At 35.6% G+C, this 12,393-nt stretch overlaps 1 protein-coding gene across 2 annotated transcripts in view; it reads right to left on the bottom strand.

Moving 5' to 3' along the window:
• Window positions 1–12,393, bottom strand: part of Nup98-96 (nuclear pore complex protein Nup98-96) — a 610,292-nt gene that overhangs the window by 289,619 nt on the left and 308,280 nt on the right. For both annotated transcript variants that reach the window (XM_090395312.1, XM_090395313.1), the window contains one exon: window positions 6,120–6,259. In XM_090395312.1, coding sequence (XP_090251438.1) covers window positions 6,120–6,259 — 140 coding nt within the window. The remainder of the gene's footprint in view (window positions 1–6,119; window positions 6,260–12,393) is intronic.

The raw sequence follows: 12,393 nt of genomic DNA, 5'->3' as shown, positions 1-12,393 counted from the left end.
TATTTAATTTACCATCTTCACTAAAATTCGTGCCTAAGTAGCTGAAATGTTTTACTTATTCTATAGGTTCCCAATTCATAATGCAGTTGATATTTTCAATGTTTTTGCCTATTTTCATTGTTTGTCTTGTTATTGCTGACTTTCATACCATATCTCTTACAACAGCTATTCAATTTAGTCAGGGAATCTTGCAGACTTGTAGCGGATGTGTTATGCTTTACTTAGACGCATAACATCATCCACATAAAGCAAAGAGCCGAGATTAACATTTCCAATTTTGATAGCAGGCTTAATACCACTTTCCTTCATAATGTGATCCATGGAAATGTGACCCATGCCCACAATTCCAGCCTATTCAAATCATTCTGCAAAGACTGCATATCAACAGCATTCCTGATTATCCTACCTATCTTTGCATCATCAGCAAATAACTGTATATCGCATGTCAAATCCTTCCCAATATCATTAATGTACAGATTGAATAACAGTGGACTAAGCACTGATCCTTGTGGTACACCATTTGTTACCTTAAACCTTGCAGACTCAGATCCCCATATACCACTTTTTGATATCTGTCAGCTGTCAGTCAGCCATCCTCTTATCCATGCTAATATTGTATAACCCAAACCATTTTCTCCAATTTATGCAGCAGTCTGCCATGCTGTATTCTGTCAAAAGTCTTAGCAAAATCCAAAAGTATCGTTTTGTATTCATTCCCCTGGTCTAGTTCAAAGGTAATATTGTTATAGAATGTGAGCAAGTTGGTAAAACATGAACTTCCCTTAATAAACCCATGTCACTCATTGCAAAGTAGAGATTCACTGTCAACCCATTTCTGAATGAGGGCCCTAACCAATATTTCCAAAATCTTCACCACCACTCCTGAGATACTAATTGGTCGATAGTTGGATGCATTGGTCTTTGCAATTGTGCAGTGGAATTACCATACATTCCTTCCATTCCTGCAGAATCTTCCCTGTTCTGAGACTCTCATTAAACATTCTAGTCAAAGGAATGGCCAGTTCAACTGAACACTCTTTTAACACGTGCTGATATTCCATCAGCCCCCTATTGCTGATTCTTATTCGGTTTGTGCAACAGCTCTAATACCTCAGCCTCACACACTCATCTAGTGAAGAGGTAACAGTGAGCTTAATGTTGCATTCACCAGGTTGATAGCTTTTAACAAAATAGGCACTCATTAACTGAACCTCTTCTGCATCTGTAACCCTCACGCCATCTGGATTTAGAAGAGTTATTCTTTCATATTCATTCTTTCTTTTACATGCAGCATATCGATAGAATTCTTGTGGGTTGTCTTTACCATGCAGAGCCAGTTTCTTTTCATAATCAGATTTTGCTTTCAGTACAACAGTTGTGACTATTCTAGCCTGCTGCTTATAATTTTCATAACCAACACCATCCTTATGCACATGATATTCCTTCCACATCATACTTTTCTTACAAATCTTTTGCTTAATAAGATTACACATCCATTTGACTCCTACTCTATTTATTCTTCAAACTCTCGGGACATATTCTGATATCGCATCATTTAAGTATTGTTTAAATGCTTCCCATGCACTGTCGATATTCTTTCCATCCAGCAACCGATCTTATTCCACTGAACTCAATATACTCCTCAGTTGTTCATAATTTCCTGCTTTATAGTTCAGCATGTAACCTTTTCTGAATGGAACATTCATAAACTTAGTCGCTTCCCAAGTGAGTACTTGATGATCACTGTCACCAACTGGAGGCAGAATAGTTACATCTTTAACTGAAATGCCTTCTGACACACTATAATCAAACCAATAATTCACATGGAAAGGGAAGATATACAAACAACTAGATGGGACAGCCATGGGTTCTCCCACTGCCTTTAACCAATTTCTACACAGAACATTTCGAAAACCAAGCACTCAATACCACTCTAAAGCCAGTGGCTGTGCTATGTTGATGACGTGTTTGCTATTTGGAAACATGGCCAGGATTCATTAGATACATCTTTAGTACATTTAAATAGCCAACACCCTAAAATCCACTTCACAATGGAACAGGAATGTCTACACTTCCTAGATACACTAGTCTCACACCATCCTGATGATTCATTATCTTTTTCTGTTTATAGAAAACCTACACATACTGAAAGATATTTGCACATACAGTCACACCATCATCCAGCCAACAATATGGTATCCTAGATACTAACTCACAGAGCCAGAGCTAACCATTCCAGTGATAATGCTCTTACCACTAAACTCACTTACTTGCAGCATACTTTTTAGCCATTGGCTATAATCTAGAAAAAAAACTAAATGCCCACCTCCCAAATTCTCTTTGTCACCTAATACATGAGACCAGAGTAAAACTGTTATCATCTCATACATTCTAGGCAGATCCAAAAATATAGCTGAGTGCTTAATAAATATCAGCTCCTCACCACATTTAAACCATATATAAAATTGGCAACTCTTACCCATTCACCTTAGGACAAACTCTCTCCTTATCATATTCTGTAGTGTATGAAGTGCCCTGTACTTGTGATCCAGGCTTACTATGGACAGACAGGAAGAACTGTTGATATTTACCTCAGAGAATATTCAGCACCATCATTATGACGAATTGCCTAGCAGACCACACTTTAGATACCCCTTCACACAGGATCAAATGAAAAAACAGTGCTAAACAGAAATCAAGTCAGAGAGACTGTTTTTGAAATCAGCAGTGTCTTTAAAACATTCTCCAAGCAGGGCTGTATGGCAAGTATGGATATATCACTCAACCAAAAATCTGGGAGAAAAAAGATCAAATTATGCTTGCTAACTCTCTCTTTATCCAACAGATGATACTAATTAGAACTTTAGTTCCCTGTGTTGTCCATTACAATTTTTAAACTGGTCCCACTGAAACTAATTGTTGCTGATTGCATACTGTGGCAAACTATTTTTTGTGCTCTGAAAATGCTGAGTATAACACCAGTGAAATATCAGCAAATAAGTTAAATAAATATTATTTTCTTATCATTCTTGTGAATCAAAACCATTACAAACAACTAACCATGAACTGCCAATGCATATCTTTATACCTATTAAAGCATAATGAATGCAAGGTATTGAGTACATCATTTTCTGGCATATGCCATAAAAGAATGTACTGGATATTACAACAGTTGACATAATTAGTTCCCGCCAGTTTCCATTAATATGAGAATATGGTTTTTCTCTGTTTTTCTTCTTTAGGAATTTTTAAATTAAAAAAAAAAAATAATGTAGGAAAATTGTTTGTTTTTTATTATTATAATACTTCTGAGGAGTTATACTACAAGAAAAAAAAAGTTTGAAAATATATTACACCACACATGGAGCTACTGACAACTAACCTTATACCAAAGTTTCAACAACCCCATTTCAGTTATTTTGCTACTAATCATATCTTTGTTTGAGACCAGTTCATCAAACAAGCAAAACTTCATTTCACTGAAGTTTTTTTTTTTAAATTCAAAGATTGTCATCATTGTGGCAGATGCTTTTTTATTTATCAACCTGTAACCATGATAAGTATAGCCGACCTATTTCTATTCAAGACAGAGATTTATCATGCAAAGTACATTCTGCAAAACAAGCTAAGCAAAACTTTGTAATTTTGAGTTGCAAATATTTGCAACTCGAAATTACAAAGTTTTGCTTAGTTTTGAAATTATTTGCAACTCGAAATTACAAATAATTGTAATTTCGAGTTGCAAATAATTTCATGGATAATCTTCGAATCAAATAGCAGATGAGAAATAAAATGGAACTAAAGCATTTCCACCACATCTTCAGTTATAATGTTTATAGCTGTTTACATATAAGTCACTGCAATTTCATATAGACTAGGAGAATTAAATTCATTACTATGCATGTAAATTATTGGAGAAGAGCAGAGTTAAGCTGAGGTGCAGTCATTGTGAACCCCATTCAGTATAATCTGTTTGGACTACATTAATTTAGTTCTAAATTTCATTGCAAAAAACTTAGTCAACAAACTTATCATTTTTGAATATAGTCTACTCTCGTTATAGCAAACACCAACACAATAAACTACTGGAAAATCTGAACAAAGTCCAATAGGTATAATGCTATGCTAACATAAATTCAGTATAGCAACAGTTCACCCATTACTGTGGTCCCTATGAATTTGTTATGGTGATTCAAATGTACTATCAAATTCCTATGAAATGCCCTTATTGATAATAGATTTATTTTAAACAAAAATCAGAAAAGAAATATTATGGTTATGAACAATATTCAGATCTGAGGACAGATGAAAGGGTGCAAACTGAGCAATAGCAAAAGTAAAAAGATGAAAGCAAGACAGTACTTTGAGACAAAAATTCCAGGAGGTGGAAATTAATGAAGAATCAATACAAATAGAATCATAGCACTAATAAATAGAGAACTTATAATTTTCAAAATGCAAAAATAAAACATCTGGTAATAAAAATAATCACAAAAGTCAGATGTTGCAGGAAGATACTCTCAATAATCCACATGACTGATAATAAGAAAGTTATTCGTGACAAAGATTAATGGGAGAAAAAACACACATCTAGATCTAATAAATACTAACTAAATTTATTTAGGTAATAAATTACTATACCAATATTTCACATTGGGTATAAAGATTATAACCAATCACATGAATGCAGGTACACTCTAGCAGAATGGCAATCAGAGAATGTGAGAGGCAGAATCCTATCAGTCATAAATGGTGTCCTAATGGGTGCAGTGATGGAAAGCTACAGAAGGTCTCAAAATAACTGCCTCTCCATATTTTAGTGAAGTGAGAAAGCCAAATTTGTTCAAATTTGGTGAATGCTGTAATACTGTGTCAGATTTAAGAAATAATCTCTCTGATTTATATCTCTTCCTGTATAAAATGGAAGTTTATTTTCCCTTTAGATCCAGTGATTCATATTCATAGCATGGTCTAAAACTCTGGAGCAGATGTATGACAAGTAGTAGACATAGTTGCTATGATTCTCCAAACAGATATTGACAGTTCTTCCTGTTTAAAATAGAAAAGCTTGTAGGAGCAAGGGATGGGGAAGATCCTTCAGTGAGCAGATAAAGGGAACTAATTTTTGATATGGTTTCAAGGCAGTTTGTATGTTACACATTTTTAAATCTTGAGATTTTTTTTGAGATATCCAGATGTAGAGAATATCAACTTATTTTTTGATAGGATAAAAGGGAGGAGAAGGGATTGGGTTTGGAGGATGGGAAAAGTATTCTGATGATTCTGTGAAAGGGCAAATAATGCCACAATACAATACAATCATTAAATGCCTATAAAACTTTAACAAGAGGACTCCTTCATACTAGAATGCAAGAGATTAAGCAAATGCTGTTCAAGCATAGGAGATTTCTGAATGGCCTCTGTCTTGAGACTTTTGAGCAGCTCCTAACAGAGTAAATTTCTTAAAGCTGTAGTTATTAAAATGGGAAATGAGTGTTTATGCAATCATAAATTTCTAATTACAGTCAGCCAGTCATCTTACAAGTGGGTTCTGTTCCAATAATGGTCATAAGTCAAAAAGGTCACAAGTCAGAAATCACTATATGAATCATAAGGATAAGTTAAATTAACTAAATGCTAAAATGTCTGTAAATAAAAGTTGCCAAGAAATTATATTCTTGGTTTAATTCTTTATTCAAACATTAGCAAACAATGTTTGCATGCACAGTATCTTCATGACAGGGCTACTTGTATATAAGTCTAATGACCTCACATCAATAAATGTATGAGCACATTTTTCAAGAAGCACAAAACAGCATTCATAAACTCTGATGTAGCCTCTGCATCTGCAAGATATATTCCTTCCAAAAGTCCCTGGGGATTTTCTCATCCTCAGTAGTAGCAATAATCTCAGTACTTCAGAATTCACTACAAGTCAAGCACATCTCAAGGCATATTATTTAATAATTTCATAAATAACATGCCTTGAAGACTGCAATTATACCCTTGTACATGGGATGCTGTAAGTCACATGTCATGTCAAGCAGTGATGTATATGTCATTTTCACTTTTTAATATTGACTTAAACTCCACAAAACACTAAAAAAAATTATAATTACCTTAATAGGTGAATGGGTTGTCTTGTCATTAGGCCATACACAGTCTAATGTCACCTGGGCTTTACGGTTTAAGCCTTCTCCAACACATGGCTTGTTGTCATCATCAGGATATATAGTTATTTCTTTTCTTCGAAAATGAACTGACAAAAAATACCAAGTAAACATTATTCTCAGAATATACCATACCCACTTTACAATTTCCATTTCTACAGACTTAAAGAAATTTTATTTGTAAAATGAAATTAATATTGATGAACAAAATAGAATTGTTAGCAATATTAACAACATAACAGGATAATACAGCAATTATCATGGCATAGCTGCAATTTAAAAAAATATGTATATATATTTTTAAATATATTTATATTATTTTAAATTTGATATATTAAATATTTTATATTTTTATGTATATGTATATATAAGTGATGATATTAGTAAAAAGAAGGAAGTTATTTGGTATGGTGACTCGATAATAAAACATGCTACTGATGAGCGAGTTATAATCGAGTTTTCCTGGAACAAAAATTAAGAATATAAAGGAAGCAATTCAAAAACAGAAAAGTAAAATTAAACAAAATCATAGTTGTAGTAGGCACTAATGACTTAACTGGTGATAAGCTCAGTATAAGAGAGAGGACATGAAAGGGTTGTTGGAAGAGGCAAGAGTGAAGATGCAAAAGTGAAAATCATCAGTATTTTACATCAACATGATAAAAATGTATTAAGAAGAAGGTCTATGATGGCAAATGATTCGAAACATAGGCTGTGTTTCAGGAATGGATGCAAATTTTAAGATGTGTGGAGTGAGTTTGAGAGAAGATTGGATTTGTATAAGAGGGACGGCCTACATCTGAATGTGTTTGGTATCAGGAGTCTAGAAAAACTAATATCTGGTATGAGGCCTAACACAGAGTCAGGAAAACTAAATTATAAAGGGAGGAATGTGTGAATGAGAGTGTAAGAGGGACAGTGTTATATAACTGTGTTAATGATGGAAATGGGCTATGTCATGGAAATGTTGGCCAGGAGAGAACAATTTCAGCTTTGTGTTTGTCTAGTTCGGACCCATCAAACATGTGCAAAGGTGTCTACATGCATTAAAGAAGAATAGAGATCTGCAAGCTGTCCAACTGTGTCAGGCAGACTGCAGACAAGCGTATACAAAAGAACAAACAGGTAGATTATTATATCTATACACAAATGCTAGGAGTATCAGAAACAAAGGGGGGGGGGGGTCAATAACCTTAGTCAATATGTTGCAACCTCAGATTGTAAGGATTGGTGAGACCTGGCTAACAGAATCAGATATACTGACTGGTATTGAGAATTGAGAGTAAAGGATACAGTATTTTTAGGAAGAATAGAGAGGATAGGAGAGGAAGGGCACCCTGCTAATGATATCAGATGACTTAAATCCAGTTAGAGTTCAGACGTATGACAGTAGTATTACTACTAACAATATTTCATGTGGCAGTGAGTTTTTGAAACTATCTGGTGTGAGGTGGAATCTAATAAGATCAATTGCACAGTGGGGTGTTGTTACAGACCTGGTGGATTGGTTGCTAGTGATAAAGAAATGCATCACCAAATAGAAAAGATGAGAGTGAAAAGAGTAATCATAATAGGAGACTTTAATTATCCAAATATTGATTAGATAGCAGTAGAATCTCGTGAGATGAATGAAAATGCATTTATTGTGCTGTTGCGGAACAACTTCCTCAAGCAATGTGACAGAAGGAACTCTAGGGCAAAGTGTGTTGGATTTGATTATAGTGTCAATGGGTGTTTCAGTTAAAGGAGTAACTATTCTACCTCCATCTGGTGACAGCGATCATGCGGTACTCACTTGGGAAGTAACTATGTTTAGGAATGTCCCATTCAGAAAAGGTTACATGCTGAACTACAAAGCAGGAAATTACGACCACCTGAGGAGTATACTGAGTTCAGTGGAATGGGATTGGTTGCTGGATGGGAAGAATATCGACAATGCATGGGAAGCATTTAAACAATACTTAAATGATGCAATATCAGAATGTGTCCTGAGAGTTTGAAGAATAAATAGGGTAGGAGTCAAATGAATGTGTAATCGTATAAAGCAAGAGATTTGTAAGAAAAGGATGATATGGAAGGAATATCGTGTGCATAAGGATGGTGTTGGTTATGAAAATTATAAGCAGCAGGCTAGAATAATCACAATTGTTATATGGAAAGCAAAGTCTGAGTATGAAAAGAAAGCGACTCTGCATGATGAAGACAATCCACAAGAATTCTATCAATATGCTTCAAGTAAAAGAGAAAAATGAATATGAAAGAATAACTCTTCTAAGTCCAGATGCATGAGGGTTACAGATGAAGAAGAGGTTATTCAGTTAATGAGTGCCCATTTTGTTAAAAGCTATCAACCTGGTGTATGCAATACTGAACTTACTGTTACCTCTTCACTAGATGAAGAAACGCAGGTGTATGAGGATGAGGTATTAGAGCTGTTGCACAAATTGATTAAGAATTCAGCAATAGGGACTGATGGGATACCAGCATGTCCACTAAAAGAGTGTTCAGCTGAACTGGTCCTTTGACCAGGCTATTTAATATGAGTCTCAGAACAGGAAAGATTCCGCAGGAATGGAAGGAATGTAGGGTAATTCCATTGCACAAGGATGGTGCAAAGACCGATGTATCCAAATACCGACCAATTAGTATCTCAGGAGTAGCAGTCAAGATTTTAGAAAAATTGGTTAGGGCTCGCATTCAGAAATGGGTTGACAGTGAATCTCTTACTTTGTAATGAACAACATGGATTTACTAAGGGAAGGTCATGTTTTAGCAACTTGCTCACATTCGATAACAATGTTACCATTGAACTAGACAAGGGGAATGGACACACCATGATACTTTTGGATTTTGCTTAGGCTTTCGACAGAATACAGCATGGCAGACTGCTGCATAAATTGGAGAAAATGGGTTTGGGTTATAGAATATTGGCTGACTGACAGATATCAAAAAGTGATATAACCACGGATCTGAGTCTGCAAGATTTAAAGTAACAAGTGGTGTTACTTGCAGAATAGGCTGGAATTGTGGGCATGGGAAAATGGGTGTCAGTTCAACGTCAGTAAAAGTAAAATCATTCACTTCAGCATGATTAGATATCTAATGTCGTATTATATTGGTGGGATTATGCTACAAGAAACTGATGAGGCTAGGGATCTTGTAGTGTTAATAGATAAGAAGTTGAAGTTCAGGGTCCATGTGGCAAAGATTGCAAATACAATTCAAAAGATAATTGCAATGCTGACATGAACGTTCACATGTAAAAAGATAAGGATGTTATTTTGCCTCTTTACAAGGCCTTGATAAGACCTCACATGGACTATTGTGCACAGGTTTGGTCCCTGTTGTGATTCTGATATATTGGAGAGAGTACAAAGGAGAGTGCTAAAAATGATATCAGGATTGTGGATTATGAAGACAGATTGAGAATTTCTAGACTGCAGACACTAGCAAACAGGAGAAAGAGGTGGCAGGGGTGATATGATTGAGACTTACAAACTTCTGAAAGGATCATACAGGATTTCAATTGATGGAATTTTTCAATTTATGGAGGTGAGGAAAGGACAAGAGTATGAATGAATTCAAGAATAAGTATTATAGCTGGTATGTCTAGTATATGCCTCCCTCGATGAGTCTCTGACTGCCTGGAGTCTTAATAATAATATAAGAATAGAATATAACATACATAAAACATGCAGAGTGTCAAAAATGTATGCTCTGAGTTTCATTTATTAATAGTTATGAACATTTATTGCACAATGTGTTTCTTTTCTGGTCAGTGCAGAATCTTGCTATTTTTAAAATCATGTGCTGCAACTATATAGTGGTACCATCAGTGACAACCTTCACATGTTGTCACTGGTGGTGTCAACATGTGAAATATGGCAGTGTCTTGAGTGACTGGCATTGAAGAAAACAGAGTACACAGCATTTAAGTCAACTGTGACAGTTCGGTGCAACTTTCTGTGAGCATGGTTCATCAGTGATATAAACAGTTTCTGAAAGGACATTGAAGAGGAAAAGTCAGGCACATATCAAGAAGATTATGACTACCATGCATTTCGGCATAACCCAACAGTTTTGTTTGAGAGTACTCTACCATAACACGTTTTTGAATTATAGTTCACGCTACGTACAGACAGACTGCATGCATAGAAATTGCAACTTCTACATAATCCAGTCACAAAGAGTAAACCTCGTGACATTTATTTGAGAACAAATGCAGACACCTCCACTGTTCTGGCAAGATGGATTGTTTGGACCTGTGGTCCTTTATAAACTATTAACTACCAGTGAGTTTTTTTTTTTTTTTTTTGTTTTCCCATTTAAAAAAAATAAAACCCACTTGTTTGGTGTGGTTTTTTGGAATATTTGTTTTAGTCTATTGCTAGGTTACAGACCATAATGGGCAAGGAATATTATTGAGCCTTTGGCTTGGACATTTTGGTCTCCTGGTAGCAGATTTTTAAAAAATTCACCTGTTCAGTATTGTTTTGAGAAGTTTGTGTATTACAGGATCATACTGTAGTCTACTGCTTGGCAGACTACTGGGTTAGGATGGATAGTAGCAGTTACAAAGAATTTTGTAGTCCTTTTACATAAGAATGTTTTGATCTCAGGGATATTGGCTTCTCAGTGAAGCTGTACATTTTTTTTTTTTATGAACCATGGTATGTTTAACACTATTCATAAACATTTGTTTTGGATTATCTGAAGTAGTCTGCTAACATTTGAATCTTAGCTGGCTATGACAGTTCTGTAAGTATAGCTGCTATTGCCCTATCTGCTTTTCAGCAGACACAATTGACACAAGTGCAGTGGAGAAGCTCTTTATCTAGTTTATTCTAGATATTAATGGCAACTAGTATTTGGCTACTAGTTGCCATGGAAATATGGCAAATGTGAAAACTTTCTTTTTTTGAAACCATTGTTCTAGTACTGAGATTGTGTTTTGCAGTCTGTTGGTTGCAAATCTAAGCTGCAAGGAGCAGACCATTGTAATGGCAACAGTGTGTAGAAGATGTCAACCACACAGACAGCAAAGAGCAGAGGTGATAGCAGGGAGCCATGGAGAATGCCTGCAGTGATGTTACATTCATTCAGACAACCTAATTTCCTGTTTCATTTGGATTTGTGATTGAGGTACAATTTGTTAAGTCTGACCAGTCCTAGTAGAAATTTGGCCTGCAGAAGTTTGAAAAGAAGCATACTTTGCCGTATTTTGTCAAATGTGTTGGCAATGTCCTAGAAGACCTGTGTGATGCATCTAGTTGAACCCTATGTTGAAGTTTTCCAGAACTCTTAGAACTTGTCCTGTAGAGTTTTTCTCCAGGAATTCAAACTGTTCATCCGGGATAAGATTTAATTCTCTAGTGACTTCCTGAATTAGTCTTATTAGTATCACCCACTCAACTATATTTCCTAGGTAGAAAAGAAGGCTAATTGGATGGGGAAGGTTTACTGCTTTTCCTGGTTTTGAGATTAAGATCGCAACTGCTACTTTCCATCATGCAGGAAAGTAGCAATATCTCAATATTGCATTAATAACAGCAATTACGTGCATTGTGTGGATAGCAATAGTAATTATGTGCTTTATGTGGCAGATATTCAATGATTTTGTTAGAAATCTCATCTGGACCTGGTGCTTTCCTATTCTTAAGTAAGATGATGATTTCACATATCTCAACAGGTGACGTCAGTTGGATGGGATTTATGACTCTGCACATTTTAGCATACAGCATACCCAGGTGTTTACCCAATACACATCTGGGTATGGCATACTCAGGTGTGTACTTTACTGATGAATACTTTACTGCATGAGTACACCACTGGTCTAGGCTGACAGCAAAGGCTTCAATTCATCTACATAATAGTAAACCAGACCACATTCACCATGAATTGGTGAGAGAGATTTATGATCTGTGCATAGAGCTATGGTCATTTTCCATAGTGCCTGGTCCGATGTGTTTAAGGACTGTAATTTTATAATTTTTAAGCACATGTTGGACCTCCTTCATAGCGGCGGTATTGAGAGCTTGTCAGTGTTCTGGGACTGGCTTTCTATGTTATTGGCACTTGACTCCCTGTTCTCATCATGGATCAGGTTTTTAGTCTCTCTCGAAGGTTCCTGGAGTTTGTGTGTAGCATATTAGTCGTGGTAGCTGTTATCTGCTTTTCTAACCTCAAAATAGATTCATCGATTTTTTCTTTTGAGTCAATGGCA

This window comes from Typopeltis vanoorti, chromosome 7 (genome assembly GCF_054136105.1).
Source record: "Typopeltis vanoorti isolate ZY-2024b chromosome 7, IOZ_Tvanoo_1.0, whole genome shotgun sequence".
NCBI classification, from domain to species: domain Eukaryota; kingdom Metazoa; phylum Arthropoda; class Arachnida; order Uropygi; family Thelyphonidae; genus Typopeltis; species Typopeltis vanoorti.
This window is presented reverse-complemented; position numbering and strand designations above follow the sequence as displayed.